This window comes from Erpetoichthys calabaricus, chromosome 4 (genome assembly GCF_900747795.2).
Source record: "Erpetoichthys calabaricus chromosome 4, fErpCal1.3, whole genome shotgun sequence".
NCBI classification, from domain to species: Eukaryota; Metazoa; Chordata; class Cladistia; order Polypteriformes; family Polypteridae; genus Erpetoichthys; species Erpetoichthys calabaricus.
Genome location: NC_041397.2, coordinates 163,652,022 through 163,674,929, shown reverse-complemented (window position 1 = coordinate 163,674,929; position 22,908 = coordinate 163,652,022). Strand labels below are relative to the sequence as shown.

Here is a 22,908-nt window from a genome sequence, read left to right as displayed (position 1 = left end):
AGTGAAGAATACTGTATTTCATATAACTATAGCATATTTTGAACTAAAAGCTCAGAAAGTTGATGAATTAATGAATAATTATGTACAGTGGATATTAAATATCCAGAAAAGATGTGCCATTTGGTGTGATTCAGATTAGTCCTGAATAAAATCCATTGTTCCTGTCGGATGTTCCTGAAACCATTTTAGTTATATATTGCAGAGTTAGCAACCAAAATCAAAAATGAGCTTAAAATACCTATTGGATCTTATTTTTGAAATATATGCATGAGAAGGAGAATAGCACTATAAAACCCTACACCAGGGCTATTCAATTACAAATTCAGTTGGGCCAGATTGTCAAACCAAGAAGGTTAGCTGGGCCAGTCATTTTAGTGGCAAAGCAGCTCGTAATGACAAATTTTAAAACCAACACAAACAAATTTATTGAAAAACATAAGGTTTATTCGTTGTTTCTCTTTTAACTTTGGTCAGTTTGCAGAGCAAAAGGTGCATACAAAAAGAGCTGAATTAACAGAATCTGAGGTAGCCCCTATTTTTTCCACTTACAAAAGAAAAAAAACTGACCTAGGCTACATATCTGACGTATCTGATCACAAAGTGCATAAAACAAAATAGTGCACAGTAGTAGGCTATTAGAAATAACATTGTTTCCTTTTGAAACAAAATAAACAACTTGCACACATTTGACCCAGGAACATCTCAAAGTGCATAAAATAAAAAGTGCACAGTATTCACAACTATAACAACACTGAGGGAACATATTTTAAATCACCATGTGTGATTAGGCATGCCTCTGTTATGCATCCCACATTATATTGATGTATTGTAGGCTACAGTTACCCTGCTGACTTAGTGGGAGAAGTAACATTTTTTGTTTTGAACGAGAGCAGTGACTTTAGGCTCGTAAGTTGTCAATGCAATTCGAAGGCATTGGTGGAGAGTATGGTCAGTCAGGGAGCAACGAGAGTTGCTTTTTATGGAGTTCATGTGTGAAAAACTTGACTCACGTGTATATGTTGATCCAAACATAGTGAGCATGACGATCGCTACTTTCTTAATGTTAGGGAACTGATGTGCGTTGACATCAGTCCAAAACATTGCAGGCCCGTTAGTGGAAAGCTCCTGTGCCATGGTTACAGATGACTGCATGTCAACAAGTTCAAGTGTGAATTTCCCCTCGTCAATGGAAGGGACCAGTTTCTTAGCTCTGGCGGATAAGTCCCCTTCTATTGCAACAGTGAACGGGTCTCTGACAAAAACAGCCAACTCTGTGGGCAGATCAAGTCCATCCAATCGACCAGCAAAGTTATTTTTTCAACATCGTAATGAAATCTGTCATCACATCCGTGATTTGTGCGGGGGATGAGATGCATTTGCGGAGTGTCGGAAAATGCAGCATTCGGCCTGTGCTCAAATCATTTGCGAAAAGGTCCAGTTTAACTTGGAATGCGCGCATCTGTTCCACAAGGTCGATGACAGTTTTGTCTCTGCCTTGTAGTCCCAAATCGAGATCGTTCAGATGTTTGAATATGTCGCTCAGAAAGCAGGCATCGGCCATGAAGTTGTCGTCCAGTATGCGACTCAAGTGCGTTTCTGCCTTTTTTTGCTTGCTGCCGCGGAGGAAAGTTATGATCTCTTCTCTGAGACCGCAGAAACGCTCCAGTGCTTTGCCTTTGGACAGCCACCTCACGTCATTATGCAAAAGAAGGTCGTGGTGCTTAGCAGACATTTCTGACAGCAGCATGCGGAATAAGCGGTGTTGGAGGCTTGATGTGGAGCGAATAAAATTAATTATAGCCATAACGCTGTCCATTGTCGTTTTGAGCGCCCCGCTTAGTTTTGCGCACAACACCGCCTGATGCACAATGCAGTGTAAGGAGATCAACTGAGGTGCAACAGCGGACCAACGTGCTACCAAACCATTCACTTTCCCTGTCATGGATGGAGCCCCATCTGTCACAAGCATGCACACACGCTTCATATCCAGACCACTGTCTTTAAAAAAGGCGGAAATTTTCCCAAAGACTATATCGCCAGTTGTGTGTCCTTCTAACGGCAGTAGGCCGAGCAGCTCCTCTCGGAAGCATTTGCCATCAAAAAAAACGGACATATATGCACAACTGAGCAGTATCAGTTTTGTCTGTGGACTCATCTACTGCTATAGACATAGTATCAGCTTTCATCAGGTCTCCTAACAGCGTTTCATACACATCTGCAGCAAGAATTTCAACCCTACGAATGTTTGAAGTATCTGACAGGGGTACGTTTTTTATAGCAGATACCACGCTCATTTTAATTTTATCGTCATTTATCACCTCATCCACGACAGCCAGCATACAGTCCTTCACGGTTTCAGAGTCTGTGAATGGCCTTTTCTTTTTTGCCAGTATCCAGGAAACACGAAGGGATGCTGCAGTAGCTCTCTCTTGGGCTGTGAATGACCGCACCATGGTAGTACTGCTCCGGTTGTAAGATGCAATCAAACTCTGCACTTTTGCAGCCCTCCCTTGAGATCCCTCTGGAAAATTGGTGCAAAAAGTGTGGTGTTTCTCAACATGATGCCTCCGCACATTGTAATCTTTAAATACTCCAACGCACTCATTACAAATTAAACACATCGGTTTGGCGTTTGGATGTGGCGGTAAAATAAACAAGTATTTGTCAGTCCAGGCAGGGTTAAACTTACGGTTTTCATTGGCAATTTTACGTTTCAGTGTTGAGAAAGACATATTGATAGTAATCTAAGCTACTACCGGCACGCTCTGCATTGTTTGCGTGTTGCAGGCTACGTAATTTATGTAGGAATGCGCGCTTTTGGCGGGACCATAGACATAATAAATACTTTATATTTATATTAATATACTATATATTTATATTAATATAATATATATATATATTTATATTAAATTATATTAAATAACAATTTATGAATAATATATATTAATTTATTATCTATGGGCGGAACCACGGGCTGGGCCACTCGGAGGTTGATTCTGGGCCGCATGTGGCCCGCGGGCCGCCAATTGAATAGCCCTGCCCTACACATATGATGGAGCATTGTGAAGATTATCTCTAAAAAGTGAAGAAACTATGGTATCAGGAATGTACTGCAACAATTGGGACATCCTTCAAGAACTGATGAGCTTTCTTTCTTGCCTGGTCATTAAGTATGCTACTAAGCCAATTTAACAGAAACTGGACAAATTTATGGCAGTAACTCTGCATATTACAACCACATATTAATCACAAATATGAGCTGTAATTTAAGGTAGCACAGCAAAAGTAATTTCTCACAAACACATAAATTTTTCAAGATGACAAAATCGATCTTACCAAACCACATGGGAAAATGTCTGACAGTGTAATGAAATCATGGTGGAAATCTCTGTGTTACTAGTTCTAAAAGATATGGTGGATGCTAAGCACACACAGTTAACCACTCAAAGAATAGTACTTATCTGTCAAGACAATAGTGGCAGAATAGTACTATATGTTAAGCAGGGACAGAGGTCTTGGTAAAGAGAGAGGATAAAATTAATAGCTCCAGATACTAATATATTAAGGCACAAAACCTGCTGACAGAAAGATGAACTTAGACAAGAATTTCAGATTTCTACATGGCACTGATATGAAGCACAAAGGCATCTCTACAAAGGATTGGCTAAAAAATAGGAAGACTTTCTATAATGGAGCAGGAAAATCCCAGTCCCATTAAAGATGCAACTTACAACAGCTGGGCACATAATCACAATTTGAGGTTGAACACTTGTATAAGGAAGATTGTGATAAAACTCTAGATGTTCTAAGGTGATTCAGACATATTCATACAGACTACGTACACAACACAAGGCATACTTGATGGAGTTTTAATTAAACAGCATAAAGGCTTATGATATCAAGGCACTGAAACTTTATTTTTAATTGTTTTAAAAAAATGGTCAATTTATTTTTAGTAAATCATTGTTCATTACAAGATCTTACAAAAGGAAAAAGCTCTGACATTATTTGTCTTGATTTCAATCCTTAACATTAACTAAAACTGAAATTTGATTAAATGGGTGTGTAGACTTTTGTGTCCATTGTATGTTAGAAAGGAAAGTATTTGTTAATTGCTGTCCAAGAATCTACTTTTTTTCATGTGGCATTTAAAAAATAACAAATAAGCTCCATTCCAGAAAACCTGAGAAGAACATGCTAGTGAAATTAAAGTGCCCACAACCAGTATCAAGGGTCCAGTGAAGTTGTAGATATACGTAATGTTAATGTGGATAACTTTAAATTAGCAATCACTCTAGTAAAGTAAAATGTTTACTAAAGTATGGCCACTGTGTAAACTAATCTGAATTAAAAAAAAAAAAGTGTACCCTATTTCCTTTTAACAAACTACATATAGCATGTTCATTTTTTTATTACAACACTTTTAGTTTTTTTCATTGCTTACAAAGTGTACGTTGTTGCTTTTCAGTTTACATAAACAAATTCCAGTTATGTCAAGAAGACATAATAGTGATAATTTATAGGAGTGTTCTTTCAATATATGATTCCTTTAAGGAACGGCTTTCTGTTAATGCATAAAAATATGCTAAGACATTTAAGGAGCATGCATAGTAGTATGATAAAATTATTACCTAAATGTGTTTGATTAAGCTCCACTGGATGTGAAACATGTTTATAACATTATTAGTGTTAGGTTTAACAGTCATATCTACAACTAGGTCATAAATTAAGGTTCTTATATTTAACATTAAAAAAAAAAGCTTTCAATGAGATTGCATTGATATTAGTAAATGAATGGCATAAATACTGCGGTGGGTTGGCACCCTGCCCAGGATTGGTTCCTGCCTTGTGCCCTGTGTTGGCTGGGATTGGCTCCAGCAGACCCCCGTGACCCTGTGTTTGGATTCAGCGGGTTGGAAAATTATGGCAAGCCAAATTAACATTTAGAGATATCTCAAAATGAATTTCGGATATCTTAAAATGTAATTTACTTTTTAAGATATCTGAAACTCGCTTTGAGATATCTTAAAATACTTTCCTTTACATTTTAAGATATCTGCGATACATTTCAGGATATCTCAAATGCATTTCAAGATATCTCAAATACAGTTTCAGATATCTCAAAATAATTGTGTCTGTATTTCAAGATATCTCAAATGAATTTTCAGATATCTTAAATTGACCTTTCATGCATTTTAAGATATCTTAAATGCATTTCAAGATATCTCAAAATCATTTCCTGTAAAACTGCCTATTATTTCAATGGGACTTCTTGTTTATTATAAGATATCTTAAAATGTATTTGAGATATCTTGAAATGAGCAGGAAGTGATGTTGAGATATCTGAAAATGTATTTGAGATATCTGAAAATGGACAGGAAGCTGTTTTGAGATATCTGGAAATGTATTTGAGATATCTTAAATTGTATTGTAGATATCTGAAAGTGCTATTGAGATATCTTGAAATAATTGAGTGTCCTTTTAAAGATATCTTAAAATGCATTTTAGATATCTTGAAATACAATTTTAGATATCTTGAAATACATTGTTAGATATCTGAAATAGAGCAGAGACCCATTTTAAGATATCATGAAATTAATTTTAGATATCTAAAATGTATTTCAGATATCTAAAACAACAATGAATTTCAAGATATCTTAAATGCTTTTTAAGATATCTAAATTATATTTCGAGATATCTTAAAATAACTTCCTTCTCATTTTAAGATATCCCAAATTCATTTTGAGATATCTGAAATGCATTTTCAGATATCTTAAAATGACTTCCTGCACATTTCAAGATATCTAAAATACATTTCAAGATATCTTAAAATGACTTCCTGCACATTTCAAGATATCTCAAATACATTTCAAGATATCTTAAAATAACTTCCTGCACATTTCAAGATATCTCAAATACATTTCATGATATCTCAAAATCACTTCCTGTGCATTTCGAGATATCTTAAATGCATTTCAAGATATCTTAAAATAGGCAGGAAGTTCCATTGAAAGTATAAGAAATTTTACAGGAAGTGATTTTAAGATATCTGAAAATGTATTTGAGATATCTTGAAATACACAGGAAGTTACTTTAAGATATCTGAAAATGTATTTGAGATATCTTGAAATGTGCAGAAAGCTATTTTAAGATATCTGAAAATGTATTTCAGATATCTCAAAATGCCTGCAGATGTATTTTAAGATATCTTGAAATGTATTTGAGATATCTCAAAATGCACATGAACATATTTCAAGATATCTCAAATTGCATTTAAGATATCTTGAAATGCATTTCAGATATCTGAAAATGTACAGCATATCACTTCAAGATATCTTGAAATCTGTTTGAGATATCATACAATTCTTTTTAGATATCTTAAAATAGATGTATTTTTAGATATCTATAATTCAATTTGAGATATCTAAAATGCATTTCCAGATATCATAAAATTCATTTTGAGATATCTCTAAATGTTAATTTGGCTTGCCATAGAAAATGGATGGATGGATGGATGGCATAAATATAATTTGCAAGCTGATTATATGATAACAGCAGTGCCATTACAAATCTCCATTCTCCTCCAGAATTTTCATGATCGCTACAGCTTGTAGGATTTATTCTTTTTTTGCTTCCTTCTCAAAATGGCAGAGAAGGAGAACAAGAAATTAGTGAATTGTACCTGTTTCATTCAGTGATATAAACAAGAATTTTTGACAATCTACAAATGATTCCCTATTTCCCTTAAGTGCATCTTCATGTAAATGCAAAGTTTGATGCCACTTGTATTATAATATTGTTTACCACATTCTCACACAATATATCAGACATACAAAGCACCACTCATACTTTATTTTGCTTCACATAAGACTGTTGAATTAGGTACAGCTCCATTGATTAAATGTTCCAATTTGCCCTATGGTATTTTCTGCCTTCTTGGAACATTTAAGTACAACTTTGTAAATAACTTCAGGGTGAGTGCAACTGTAGGTATAAATGAATGTTACAGTAGCTAGACCTTAGGTATTTTACCTGTATTAAAACTTGCGAGCAAATCATAAAAGTATATACTACACATACTGTGTATGTGTGTGCATGTGTGTGTTTGTATATATATGTATATGTGCATGTATATATACATATACTGTATATATGTGTATGTGTGTATATATATATATATATATATGTATGTATATATATATGTATATGTAAATGTGTATATGTATATACATGTATATGTGCATATGTATATGTGTATACAGTATATATACATATATATATATATATATATATATATATATATATATACATATACAGTCATATTAAAAAGTTTGGGAACCCCTCTTAATTCTTTGGATTTTTGTTTGTCATTGGCTGAGCTTTCAAAGTACAAACTTCCTTTTAATATATGACATGCCTAAGGGAAACAGTAGTATTTCAGCAGTGACATTAAGTTTATTGGATTAACAGAAAATATGCAACATGCATCATAACAAAATTAGACAGGTGCATAAATTTGGGCACCCCAACAGAGATATTACATCAATACTTAGTTGAGCCTCCTTTTGCAAATATAACAGCCTCTAGATGCCTCCTATAGCCTTTGATGAGTGTCTGGATTCTGGATGGAGGTATTTTTGACCACTCTTCCACACAAAATCTCTCCAGTTCAGTTAAATTTGATGGTTGCCGAGCATGGACAGCCTGCTTCAAATCATCCCATAGATTTTCGATGATATTCAAGTCAGGGGACTGTGACGGCCATTCCAGAACATTGTACTTCTCCCTTTGCATGAATGCCTTTGTAGATTTCGAACTGTGTTTTGGGTCATTGTCTTGTGGGAATATCCAACCCCTGCGTAACTTCAACTTTGTGACTGATGCTTGACTTCAACTTTGTGACTGATGCTTGAACATTATCCTGAAGAATTTGTTGATAGTGGGTTAAATTCATCTGACCCTCGACTTTAACAAGGGCCCCAGTCCCTGAACTTGCCACACCACCCCACAGCATGATGGAACCTCCACCAAATTTGACAGTAGGTAGCAGGTGTTTTTCTTGGAATGCGGTGTTCTTCTTCCGCCATGCAAATCGCTTTTTGTTATGACCAAATAACTCAATTTTTGTCTCATCAGTCCAAAGCACTTTGTTCCAAAATTAATCTGGTTTGTCTAAAGGAGCATTTGCATACAACAAGCGACTCTGTTTGTGGTGTGAGTGCAGAAAGGGCTTCTTTCTCATCACCCTGCCATACAGATGTTCTTTGTGCAAATTGCGCTGAATTGTAGAACGATGTACAGATACACCATCTGCAGCAAGATGTTCTTGCAGGTCTTGATCTGTGGGTTGTCAGTAACCATTCTCACAGTCTTGCACATATGCCGCTCCTGTATTTTCTTGGCCTGCCAGACCTGGGTTTAACAGCAACTGTGCTTGTGGCCTTCCATTTCCTGATTACATTCCTTACAGTTGAAACGGACAGTTTAAACCTCTGAGATAGCTTTTTGTAGCCTTCCCCTAAACCATGATACTGAACAATCTTTGTTTTCAGATGTTTTGAGAGTTGCTTTGAGGATCCCATGCTGTCACTCTTCAGAGGAGAGTCAAAGGGAAGCACAACTTGCAATTGTTCACCTTAAATACAGTTTCTCATGATTGGACACACCTGTCTATGAAGTTCAAGGCTTAACGAGCTAATCCAACCAATTTGGTGCTGCAAGTAATCAGTATTGAGCAGTTACATGCATTGTAATCAGCAAAATTACAAGGGTACCCAAATTTTTACACAGCCAGTTTTTCACATTTGATTTAAATTCATACAACTAAATACTGCTTCACTAAAAATCTTTGTACGGAAAACACCCCGGTACTCAGATGTTCCTAGGAAATGAAAGACATACCACTGTTATCTTTTTTGTTGAAAGTAAATAATTATGCAGGCTGAGAGGGGTTCTCAAACTTTTTCATATGACTGTATATATATATATATATATAGTGAAATAACGAGTCTCAACGCACTAAAGAAGGTTTGGGGCAGCCACCCGTATATTGTTCCTAGCTGCAAAAGGATTTTAAGTTCACAACTGATTTTGCTTGTTTGAGTTCCCAACATGAACAGAACTTGGTTTGGCAATATGGAGAATTTATAGTCTGTAACCCGGAAGTGACTTCAGTCTGGGAGTCGGAACCGGAAGTGACGTCAGTCACGTCAGGCAGGTTTTCCCGTATTATTCCCGCAGAATTAACAGAAACAAGTTTAGAGCACCCCACCACCCCCTGGCCTGGCGGGTAATCACCTCCACTTGGTCCATTCAGCTCGCTCCTAGTCGCACATGTGTGACACGGCCCCCCCCCCTCAGCCCAGACCCATCGGGTCGGGCAATACCTGTTCGTGGGGTCATGGAACCGAGAAAGGGCATCCACATTGGCCTGCAACAGACCTCGACGATAAATGACTGAAAACGTAAAAGGCCACAGGTCCAAAAACCACCTCGCGACTCGTGGATTCGAATCCCTGTGTAACGCCATCCACTGTAACGGTGCATGGTCAGCCACCAGGGTGAAGTCCTGACCCAGGAGGTAGTACCTCAGCTGTGTAATCGCCCATTTAATCGCCAAAGCCTCCAGCTCCACTGCGCATACCTGGTCTCTCGGTCCAACAGTTTCCGGCTCAGGTACATAACGAGGTGTTCCACTCCATCGATACTTTGGCTCAGCACGGCACCAAGACCTGTGTCCAAAGCATCCATCTGGAGAATGAAAGGCAAAGTGAAATCAGGAGCTTTCAAAATAGGAGCTGACGTAAGGGCCTGCTTAAGGTCACTAAATGCAGTGTTGGTTTCATCATCCCAAACCACGTGATTAGGTTTCCCCTTCCTTGTCAGGTTTGTCAAGGGCGTTGCTCTCTCGGAAAACTGGGGTACAAACCGGCGATAGTACCCCACTAAGCCAAGAAATGCTTGTACCTGCCGCATGGTTATCGGACGGGGCCAATTCACTATGGCATCTATTTTGGAGCATTGTGGTTTGACCATACCCCGGCCCACTAGGTAACCTAAATATTTGGCTTCGACCAACCCAAAATAGCATTTCTTAGGATTAATACGAAGTCCGGTATTCGCTAGTGTCCGTAATACAGCCTCAACCTGCAGTAGGTGTTCCTTCCATGTGCTGGAATAGATGACAATGTCATCCAGGTAGGCAGCACTGTACGAATTATGGGGTCGGAGCACTTTGTCCACCAGACGTTGGAAGGTAGCGGGTGCCCCTTGTAATCCGAATGGAAGTACACGATACTGCCAATGTCTGCTAGGAGTGCTAAACGCAGTCTTTTCCTTTGCGGAATCTGTTAAGGGAACCTGCCAGTACCCCTTGGTCATATCAAGAGTAGTCAAAAATTTGGCATGTCCTAGCCGCTCGAGAAGGTCGTCCACTCACGGCATTGGATAGGCATCGAATTGGGAGACTTGGTTAAGCCAACGAAAGTCATTGCAAAACCTCCAACTTCCGTCTGGTTTTTTAATCAATACGATGGGACTGGACCAGGTTCTAAAACTTTCCTCTATCACACCTAGGTCCAGCATTCGTTTGATCTCCAACTTCACTTCTGCCTTTTTTGCTTCGGGAATCCTATATGGGCGTTCTCTGACTATAACCCCTGGTTTAGTCACTATGTCATGCGCAACCAGGGAGGTTCGTCCAGGATTTTCGTTCACTACCTCTGGGACAGACAGGATAACTGTTTCGAGCTCCTGTCGTTGTTGGCAAGTCAACTATCACCCGAAGTTAAGATGTAATTTATGAGTGAAGAGGGAGCAGGGCTGTCCAGAGGAGGGATCGGGATCCCTGTCCTTCCACGGTTTCAGCAAGTTGACATGATAAATCCGCTCTTTAGGTCGACGATTAGGTTGGATAACTAAATAATTGGTCAAACCCTTCCTCTCCTTAACTTCATATGGGCCTTGCCAATGAGCCAGTAATTTGGAATGCGAGGTAGGAACTAATACGATGACTCAATCCCCCGGTTGGAACTGCTGAAGAGATGTGCAACGGTTATAACACTGAGCCTGGGCTGTTTGTGCTTTGTCCATGTGAGAATGTAAGATAGGTCTAATTTTTGCAAATCTATCGTGTAATTGCGCGATATATTCAAGTATATTTACAGAGTGAAGGACCTCCTCTTCCCAGCCTTCTTTTAATATATTCAATAAACCCCGGGGTTGTCGTCCATACAATAATTCAAAGGGTGAGAACCCTGTGGAGGCTTGGGGGACTTCCCGATATGCAAAAAGGACGAGGGGGAGGAGCTGATCCCAGTTCCTCCCATCCTCATTGACTACCTTGCGTAACATCTGCTTGAGAGTTTGGTTAAACCTCTCAACTAGACCATCTGTTTTAGGATGATATACAGAGGTCTTTAAGTGTTTTATTTTCAGTAACTTAGCAGTTTCCCTGAACGTTTCCAAAGTAAATGGAGTCCCTTGATCCGTCAGGATTTCTTTAGGGATTCTGACTCGCGCAAATACTCCTACCAACTCCCGTGCGATATTTTGGAAGTGGCTGAGCGTAATGGAACAGCTTCAGGATATCGGGTGGCATAATCCACCAGGACCATTATATATTTATGTCCTCTGGCTGAAGGCTCTAGGGGTCCCACCAGATCAACCCCGATACGTTCAAAAGGGACATCAATTAGGGGTAAAGGGATTAAAGGAGCACGGTCCCTTCTAGGAATCTGCCGTTATTGACATTCCGGACACGATATGCAAAAGCGGCGGACCTCCTCATTAATCCCAGGCAAAAAAAAATCGGAGCTTGATTCGCTCTAAAGTTTTCTCGGGACCCAGATGGGCTCCCAGGAGGTGGGTATGAGCTAGTTCACAGACTTGTCGCCGGTAAGTCCGTGGAACTAAGAGCAGTGACCTCACCCCTCCTTCATGATCTGCCACCCGATATAAAAGGTCATTATTTAATACAAAGTGGGGACCTTGTGGCATGGGATGTGTGGTGCGTTGGCCATCTACTAAAACCACTGCATTTTTCGCAAATTTAAGGGAGTCATCATTCCATTGCTCCCTTTTAAATGAAGCCGGTGTTTGCCTAAACTGAAACTGCAGATGACTGAGGGGATCAGATTCAACCTCAAGGGGAGTGTTTTCCGACCGAGCCGGCGCAGCGCTTGGTGATGACATTTCGCTCTGCAATGGTCCGGCTGTTTCCACGTCATTCTCTAAGGCCGCATTCTGTTCCCCTACCGGCTGTGTACACGGCGTGGAGGTAGCTGAGGACGCAGAAGTCTGAGTGCTTTAGTAGGGATAGTGAGTGTTATGCCGCAGTTTATATCTGACCAATCTCTACCCAGTATCAAGGGGAATGGAGGATTGTCGTGCACCGCCACCGTCATTTTCTTTATAATGCCGTTTTGGCAGATGTAACAGCGGGCGGACTCATATGACTGGACGTCCCCATGAATACAGGTTAGACAGGTCTTATTTTTAATCTTTGTCGCGGCAACACTAGTAATGTTACTGCCAGAGTCAAATAAAGAAGGTACTTTAAAGCCATTGACTAGCGCTTCTCCCGTATGAGAAAAGGCCAGAGGATTAGTAGGAGCACCCTGCCCCCTGCTCTGTGTTTCTCTGCAGACCCTCATGTCACCTCGCGAAGCCTTCCTCCATGTATCAGAGTTTTCCAAAGCATGCTCCGCAATGTAAGAGTAAGACCCTAAGTTAGTGGCACAACTCCCTCTGGGTTCACAGGGATTCCTTTCTGGGTCTCCCAAGTAGGTTTCCTCCCATAAGGTATTAATGATCTCCACAAGGGTGACCATGTAGTTATATGACTGTCCCCAGGTCAGCTGGGCGAGCTTAGCAGGTAGGCCCTTTATTATTATGGCACAAGCCACCTTTTCCACAATTAGTCGGGCATTTTTATTATATGTCCGTAGCCAACACCCAACTTTCTGCCATAGAGTTATGGCCTGTTCTCGTAGGGATTCATCTGGGTTGTATTCCCAGGTCATTATTTCCTTCACCTGCCGACCCAGGGCACCCCCACCTTTCTCAAAGAATTTTTTCTTTCTGGGGATCTTTGGGTTGGTCCACGTCCTCGAGAGCCCATAATAGGTCCCCACTGTGTTCCTTTCAGAACCTGGCCCTCATCTGTAGGTCTTCTGCCTACGCTCCCATGTCCTCTTTAAGGAGAACTGGGTCGGAACATACTCCAGATCCCCCGACACACACCGTCAGACCCCAGCTCGGCAACACAAGAACGGTACTTTCCTACCTGATAGGTCTTGAGTGGTTCAACACGTTGGTGTGTTGTGTTGAGACATAAGGTTGGTTCCTGCCGACTATGCCACTGTGAAATAACGAGTCTCAACACACTAAAGAAGGTTGGGGCAGCCACCCGTATATATTGTTCCTAGCTGCAAAAGGATTTTAAGTTCACAACTGATGTTGCTTGTTTGAGTTCCCAACATGAACTGAACTTGGTTTGGCAAGATGGAGAATTTATAGTCTGTAACCCTGAAGTGACTTCAGTCTGGGAGCCGGAACCGGAAGTGACGTCAGTCTGGGAGCCGGAACCGGAAGTGACGTCGACTCAGGCAGGTTTTCCCGTATTTGATCTGTAGAATTAACAGAAACAAGTTTAGAGCACTCCGCCACCCCTGGCCTGGCGGGTAATCACCTCCACTTGGTCTATTCAGCTCGCTCCTAGTCGCACGTGTGTGACAATATATATATATATATATATATATATATATATATATATATATATATATGGTTGAAATAGTTTACTGTCAAATAAATGCAAAGAGTACGCGACACGTGTTTCGCCCTCATTCTGGGATCATCAGGTGTACATACTCCACTGCACTCCCTCTCGGGAATCGAACCTCGGACGTCAGCGCCAGAGGTGATGCCCCTAACGTTGCGCCACGGCGTGTGGTTCGTTTATTTGACAGCATGTAGATCGGGGTAATTACATTCACGGCATTCGAAGTCTGTGTCACAATCTGATTGTATGGGTGGTTACCTTCCAGGTAACGCTTGTGGTTGATTTATTTGACAGTAAACTATTTCAACCATTCTATGATCTGCTCCTCACAAAACTGAGGGCACCGTGGCGGATGTTAGCAGATTGCTGGCCAACCACAAGCATTACCTGGAAGGTAACCACCCATACAATCAGATTGTGACACAGACTTTGAATGCCGTGAATACATATATATGCCTGTATATATATATATACAGTATAATGTGTGTGTGTGTGTGTGTGTTTATATACTGTGTTGAGTATATTTATTGTTAATGTTTGTGATGCGCCATTTATTGTAATGTATTTTGTAATGCATGTTGTAATAAATGTACTGCATTTTTCATTCCAACAGATGAATCGCAAACATTAACTACTGTTCAGAATCCTAAAGCAGGCACCATATAATTGAGGAAGCAGAAAAACTGACACACTAACTTAATAAAGAAAAACTAAAATCTAAAAAATATAGGTAATCGAAAAGAATAAGAGAGGGAGTATTAAATTCATTCAAGTCCATTAAACATAGAGGTGATCTGCCCTTATTAAACAAACATAGAGCAGAAATAAATTACATAAATGAATAAACAAATTCCATTACCGGCTACACAACTTTGAAACCCTTGCAGTCATAGCTTTTCTGCCTGGAGTTGGTAAAACGCAAGCCACTAGCGCAGTATGATGGACCAGGAGGTGAGTATAAACCAGTGGAACAGGCAGTGGTCAAAGCAGCTAGGGCAAATGAAAGGAAAATTGCAAACTTAGCCAGAAGTCTTTAACCAGAAAATCTTTAGTGATATATGCACACTAGTTTTTTAGGAAATATCTTGGATGTCAAATTAGCATGTATAAAATAATGCATGTGTGACGTTACATTGCATGACTTTTGGAATCATACCCTTGGCAAACAAGTATCATAGCTTGGCAACAGAACCTCAGAATGGTGCCTTCCACGAAAAACAAAATGTCAATGCAGTCAGTATAAAATGTAACATTAAAAAAAGAACTCTATTTCAGATACAATTAATCATGAAAAAAACAATCAGACCAGTTTCACTGAGGTTCAGTACCTCTAGAAAGCTGATTCAGCTATTCATAAAAAAATTTAAGTATTCCAAATCACTACAATACAATCAGCTACTACCCTCTGTATGGTAGTCAGTGGGCTCCAATAGTATTAGTCCTTCCTCTATCAAATTCTTTTTCCTGTATATTTTTTTTTCTATTTAAAATATCCTTTATTAGGTTATAATGTCAGTTGTAAATGCCATCTGTTAGAATGAGAAATGTAATGCATTTTATTAGTACATGCAACAAATGCCTGGGAATGTCAAGAATGATGCCCTTGAGTGAGCTCATCGTGATTGTCATCGTACAGAGTGCAATTACACTCTTGAATTAATTGAATAAGGCTTTTACATTTAGATTTAAGAATTTGGCCAGCTACTTTATATATACCAGTGATTTTCCTGTATGGCCAATGATATTTTAATATATTATGCATTTTTAGAAGGGAAGCTTTACATTTACTTAAGTTAAAAGTGTATAATTTTTTTCATCACTTTGACTTGCTTCTTCATTTTCCATTTTGCATTATATTTTCATCTTTAGTGGTGTACTGGAGTTAAACATACTGTATTTAGATATATATTTTAAGCAATACCTAAATTTAATAAATTTAATAAACTGATGTATGTTATCCTTTATTAACTGTACAGTTGCCCAATTTAACTTCTGTGTGTTAAGGTTATTCCAGCTCTAAATAAACCAGTGTATTCTAATACAAAGTGCAACATTTCACTGTGGGCATGAATAATGAAAAAAAAAATTTCCAATAAGTTTAAGTAGGTATTGCTAGGATGTGACTGAATTATACATCTAAATATGGTATGATGGGTATTGCCAGTGATATACAATTTGAGTTATCATTACATGTATTTCACACGCATGTTCATACTGCTATTTAAAGGTTAAATTTAAAGTTATGAATTTAAATAACAGATTTTTTTTTTTGGTTTGTTTTAATGTAAAAAGTTGTAAAGCTGTTACTATCTAGGACTTAAAGTGTAATTCATCTAAAACAAAAAAATTATACATCTTTCTCCTTTCTTGCAGCTTATATAGAAGATGTAGCAAGATGTGTGGATCAGAGTAAAAGATTAATAATTGTGATGACCCCTAACTATGTTGTGCGGAGAGGCTGGAGCATCTTTGAGCTGGAAACTCGGCTTCGCAACATGCTTGTCACAGGAGAAATCAAGGTCATACTAATTGAGTGCACTGAACTTAGAGGAATTATGAATTACCAGGAGGTTGAGGCACTGAAACACACTATCAAGCTGTTGACTGTTATCAAATGGCATGGACCGAAATGTAATAAGCTCAATTCCAAATTCTGGAAACATTTGCAGTATGAAATGCCATTTAAGAGGATAGAGCCTATCATCACGCATGAGCAGGTACTGGATGTAAGTGAGCAGGGACCTTTTGGAGAACTGCAGACGGTCTCAGCTATTTCTATGGCTGCTGCCACATCGACTGCTCTGGCCACGGCCCACCCAGACCTGCGATCCACGTTCCACAACACCTACCACACCCAAATGCGACAAAAACATTACTATCGCAGCTATGAGTATGATGTACCTCCTGCTGGCACCTTGCCCCCACTTACCTCACTAGGAAACCAACACACCTACTGCAACATCCCGATGACGCTAATTAATGGGCAAAGACCACAATCAAAATCGAACAGGGAACAGAATCCAGAGGAAGCCCACACAAACAATGCTATGCTGCCTCTTCTACCCAGAGAGACAAGTATCTCCAGTGTGATTTGGTGACAGATGAGCAAGGCAGTAACAGGGCCCGCTTAAGTGTTCCCCTAACCCTGCAGTACGGTGCTTGGAACTGCGACCTTGCTGCTGTTTAGCCTGCATCACAATTCATAAAACAAAAAAAGAATACACAAGGAAAACAGGGTCTTGTACATATATTTGCAATTTCTTTGTAGCATCAGTGTCTTCCTGTTCTTTTTTTGTTTGTTGCCTCGACTACATTATGACTTTGTTTTATATGTTATCTAAATTTATATATTTCTAGTTTTTGTTCTGTTTTCTTTGCTTTTTTAAATGAAGACTGAATAGTTGGGTATTGTGTGGTAGATTGGACAGTACTTTTCCTGACTTAGCATAGTTTAAATTGTTTTGTTTTTTTTTTTTTTTTGTTTTTGTTTTTATCATTTCATTGGATTGCTTGGATGAACCTATGTTTTACATTAAGGAACAACATCTTTTTTTGAGTTGGCCTATTTTAGATGTGTACAGATAGCCCACAAGTGTATACTCATTCATTTATGCAATAGATCCTATTTCTTTTCCTTTCTCACAAAGATTTCTTTTTGGAGAGTGGTGCTAGGGTTCAACCTCTTCCAGGTGGTAGAAAATAGACATTTGTCTTATAAGAAGATGTGATAAATACTTTAGCAGAACCTAAAAGTTAATGTCAACCAGTCACATTAATTGTGCTGCAGTGACTTTCGGCTTGCAAAGAAATCTTGGGGAAAAAAAACAACAAACATATATTTTTATAGAAGATATATTTGAATAAAAGGTAAGTAGTAATGGATGAATGCAAACTAAATAATACTTTATTGTACAGTTTTATAGAATTGATGGCCAACAAAATAGATGTTGAGTCCTTTATTAGATGTTTTCTTTAAGTTAAGGTAAAGTATAAATGCATTTTGATGTTTTAATCAATTATTGAACTTTTATTTTCGACAAGATGAATTTTATATGTTAAAACATCAGGACAAAAAATATGATCAAAAGACCAAGGCAAGTTTTATTAATGGTGCAAGATATGGTATACATATCATATAGTAGTGGGTATTTTAAGACAAAAAAGACAACAAAAACAAAAAAAAAAAAATATTGTTCACTCTTTGAAGGAAAACAATTCTCACAACAACACAATTGTGTTTAGTTTACCTTGGTAATTTTCAATGCACACTACAAAGCTTGGTCTCAGTTTAGCGACTCCCATTTACTCTAGTGTAACTAGTCCTATTAAATACACAACTGAAAATGGCCACGACAACAAAGGGCACACACTTAGAATTTATATTTTTCTTGTTAGCACATACCTTTATCATCTCTATAGTAATTAATGTTCTTCACTATGTATTTTTTAAATCGGTCATCAACTTACTGTAAATGTTTAATATTAAATATTTAATATTTGACCCATCACATGAGGAAACTATAGTATTTGCTGTGCCTCTAAAGAGGATGACCACTTTGGTCCACTGAGAATAGATTAACACCTATTGTCTCAGTATCTTCCCTGACCAGTAAGTTTAGAAAAAGGAACATTAAAAGAACAAAAGAAGTAGCATACTTTATGAAGAGAAAATCTTAAGAGCTAGTGTTAAGATCTGCATTTCTATTTGATCAGTCATGTCACAGTACTATAGTATTTAGGGCACTAGTACACTCACTTCAGCCAGTGTAACTCACATCACTGTGTACTCTTAGCCTTAAACATGTATTTTTTTTTCTTCACATGGCTAATTCTTTATTATGGATTTAATGAAAGCATAAATGTCATCAGTTTTCCTATAACATATCTTTGCACCTTGAAAGTGTTGAAGAGCTGCATATAGGTACTGTAGATTTGCACCAGATCACAAATAACCAGTATTAGTACTCTATGTATTTTAAAATATGCATAAACTATTAAAAACATTTTGGAATAATTTATTTTATTTTCACATTTCTCCATATAACTTCCTGGGATGTTGCACAGTAAATATTACTTATTCTAGATCCTTATAAGGACTTTTTTCTTCATTCTGTCTGAGGAAGGCTGTAACACAAGATATAGTATGATGAAAGATGGACAGCAAATGAACTTTTGTCTTAAATGTTGGTTGCAGCATGAAAATGATGTCATTAATCAAAAAAAAAAAAACATTTTATTGCAATTTACTACTTCTATATAAACTATGAAAAAGTGGATTCTTGTTACTTTATGTGAATTATTTTTGAAAAATTACATACACAGGAAAATCTGAAATAAAAACAATCTAACTGAGCATGATTATTATTTGTAGATAGCCCAACTTCTCTTTATTTCTTAGTTTTACAAAAAAAATAAAGAAAGAAATAATAACATATTAACACATAGTAAAGCACAATTGCCTGGGATTAGGAAATATGTTTCATCTCAGTGGCAGATTTGTCTTCATAAGCAGTATACAGCAAAACATTTTAAAAAATCTGAAACGTGGTCATTTTTTTATTATAACTGTTAAAACTGAAAGCCATTTTTATTATATTAGGTTTATCTATCATATGGCATCTTTTTAACAGAAATTTGTATTTTTCAATATGTTCTAACACATTGATAGCTAAAAGCTTCAAATATAGAAAATCTGCATTTCTGAACTAATTAGCCCTCCAACCCTCCATAAGTGCTGCTTAGAATAGCTGTATAGACTGTAATAATCAACCAACCAGTTAATCAGGACTGGTCAAATGTTCTTCGGTTTTCTTATTGTCATGTTTTAGTTTTTATGTGTCAATTTAAACCAACCTTCATTTGATACACTCTTGTTCATATTCCAGCAACAGGTATTAAACAAGAACACTACTGATTTTCTTTGATTTGAAAATGTTGTTTTTCATTACAGTTAAAGATTCTATGGCTTTAAAGTAGATTTTGTATGAAAACAATTCAGGAAAATCCAAAGGCCCTATCTGCACCTACCTAATGATATTATTTTAAAGGATGAAATAACATTTTAACTATGTTTTAAATTAGCTGGACTTCTACAGCTTTCCAGCATTATGTGAAGTCTATACCTCTTCAAAGAGAACATTGAGGCTAGAAAACATAAATGAAGCAGGATTTGCACACAAGATATTAATAGTTTTACAAAACTTCAGTATTTCTTTTGAGATTTTCATGTATTTAACAGACTACCAAAAATGTAGTGCATGGCAGCACAATGAAAGCGTTTTCATGTTAGATTAAGTTCTCCTCACAATCAGGGTGACAGTAAATCAGTGAGTTGGATGGACAGGATGGTTGCTGTCAAGTTATTTTTGTACTTGTATCTAAAACCACTCTGTGTAACAGGAAAATAAGTTCTTCATATACAGTATATAGCATGTTTCTTTTAAAACCATGTAATTTTCACTAGGCACAAGGCTGATACCTTTTGTCTACCAAAAATTGATATTTGTGTCTCCAGTGTTCGTTATCAAAACTGATAAATATGGCATATATTCAAGGTGAATAAGAGTCACTAAATACAGTGCCTTGCATAATTACTCCAAACCTTTTCATATTTTGTTTCCCTCAACTTTGTTTTCTAACTATTTCACTTTATATTACTGCATATTCATTGTAAACACAGTTTCACAAATTTGCAAATAACAAAAATACAAATGTACACTGAAACTTCAAAGTAAACAAAAACATAATTAAACATTCAATCCATGTGATCTGCTAGTTCTGTTCAGGGTCAAAAAATGCCTTAACCCATAGAATTAGTTTTTTGGCCTTTTATTTGTGAGCAGAAAGAAGGAAACCCTGCAGAAAGCAGCACTCACATCAACCACTAGTCCACTTCAGGATATATAGTTTACACACTTATACTGGTCCAATGTACATTGTGTGTGAGGATAATGTGCAAACGGTGTGCAGTGGACAAGTTGAGAGTCTATGGAGGTGTAAAGCGGAAGGGCTATTTATTTTGCTACCATGAAAAAAGTATCATAACATTGGAGGAGAATAGAGATCGAATAGTGAAGATAAAGGGCAGAGTTATGTAAGAAGAACCCTCTCAAGAAGGCATGATCATAATTCATAGATTGGAGGGAGAATGGCACAGGGACTCGGGTTACAATCTGCATTTGGTCTATGTGTTCTTCCCATGCCTGCACATTTTTTATTTTTTTTTTTCATTTCTTAATACTCTTGTTTTCCATCTACATTCCAAAACCATGGATGTTAGATTAGTTGCTGGCTATATATGAATGAGTATGGGAGTTTATGTCTGAGTGTGTGTTGCAATGGGCTGCACAGGGTTAATCCTAACTTTGTGCCTAGTGATACCAGGATAGGCACTGTTATCATGTGACCCTAAGCTGGATAAACGGGATAAAAAATGGATGAAAGGTAATGAAAGATTAAAAGACTCTGAAATCCTAGTGAGCACTTATGTTTCTATTAATAAAAAATTAAAGCTGTATCAAACTTACCTAAAAAATGTTGTCCCTCCAAACAAGTAAACAAACAGACGATTTATAAATCCAAGAATGAAGAGTCCAGCAGTTTCTTTCGAAGAGTTACAAGTACCAGAAAGCAGTTATCAACAGCAGTGTATAATACTGGTCCGCATGACATACTATCAAGAAAGACAGCATTGCGTAAAAAAAATAAATCTCAAAGCCATTTTGAATTTTGCTTTACAGTACATGAGTGAATACATTTAGGTGAGTAAAAAGCTTTATGATTACATGAGGCTCAAAAAATAGAGGTCAAGTGCAAAAATGTGATTGTCCCTCACATGCAAGAAAGTTAACCTATTAACTTTTTAAATCTAGTTCTACTTTGTGGTTATAGTTCACATAGACTACAAGTATTTTTTTTTTCACTTTGTTAAAAGTTTACAAAATATATAAAAAATGCTCATAATTCTTTATTCCACATTTTTTAGCCTTCTGTATTGGTAGCTGTCTTTTTATAATGCTTTAAACACAACATTAATTAATTCTAATTATGGAAAATGAACTGCAACTGATATTATTACTATTTTCAAGAGTAGCAGAATAACTAAACACTGTTAACCCTGTGGAAATATTTTAACCTACATTAAAAAAATACATACATACAAGCAAACTTTTTTCACAGTTTACTCAATGTGGAATACAGTAGGTTGACTGAAAACTTTCTGCATACAGATACCGATGTGTACTGTCATCCACATAGCTTAACATTCCACATGACGTGTAAAGAAAATGAACAACATTGTAATTTTCTTCATCCCTGGCAAGTAAATCAATTTCACATCCCAGTAGTGCTACAGTACAGACTTGTAGTCCAACAGCATATTCAAATGATTGACAACTATTTTTCTACAAACCACATTGAACTGAAGTCTACATAACCTTTTTTCCCTAAAAATACCTACATGCTAGTGAAGGGATAAGTTGAAACTGCAACATCCTGCAATAAATACACTGTGCAGAATGCACAGCAAACTCTTTTGGGGCTGCCAATTACATATTTTTCTGTATAATTTGAATGGTGTGTTAACTTCCAACGGTCTTCTAATGGACCCAAAGTGAACTGTACAAAATGCATGTACATAATTATGTGTTTGGGGAAAATGGTTCCTACATTCTCTTATTATCTGCTAGCTATGGTTAATAAATATTTGTTTTATTTTGACATTACAAGTATTGACGTTTTTCAGATCACCCCCTGAAGTCGATTTTTGCAATTATTAGGGAATTAAAGATAAGATTGATAATCAAAAATATTCTCCTTTACAACATGAAAAATCATTATCCCTGTATATGAAACAGTTTTAAATAAGTCTTCCTCATTTCTGTAAGAAATGTAAATCAATATCAGTTTTAGTATTTTCAGTTCCAATTCCTACCTCAGTGCATTTTGTTGCTAGAAAAGCTCTGGCTTTTCCAACTCAAATTAAAGGATTTAAAATATAATATTAGCATGTTCATTTTTGGATATTTATGCAATTGCTGTATGAAAAGATACATGATTTATTATTTGATAGGAAACTGTTTTATTTATATTGACAACATCCTTAACCCCTGGTTTATTTGTACAGATAT

General features: G+C 37.3%; 1 protein-coding gene across 1 annotated transcript in view; it reads left to right on the top strand.

Annotated features, from left to right (window-relative positions):
* Positions 1-20,843, top strand: part of LOC114650341 (interleukin-1 receptor accessory protein-like 1) — a 1,087,089-nt gene extending 1,066,246 nt beyond the window's left edge. The window contains exon 11 of the mRNA XM_051926626.1: positions 16,154-20,843. Coding sequence (XP_051782586.1) covers positions 16,154-16,878 — 725 coding nt within the window. The 3' untranslated portion in view covers positions 16,879-20,843. The remainder of the gene's footprint in view (positions 1-16,153) is intronic.
* Positions 20,844-22,908: the final 2,065 nt, after the last annotated feature.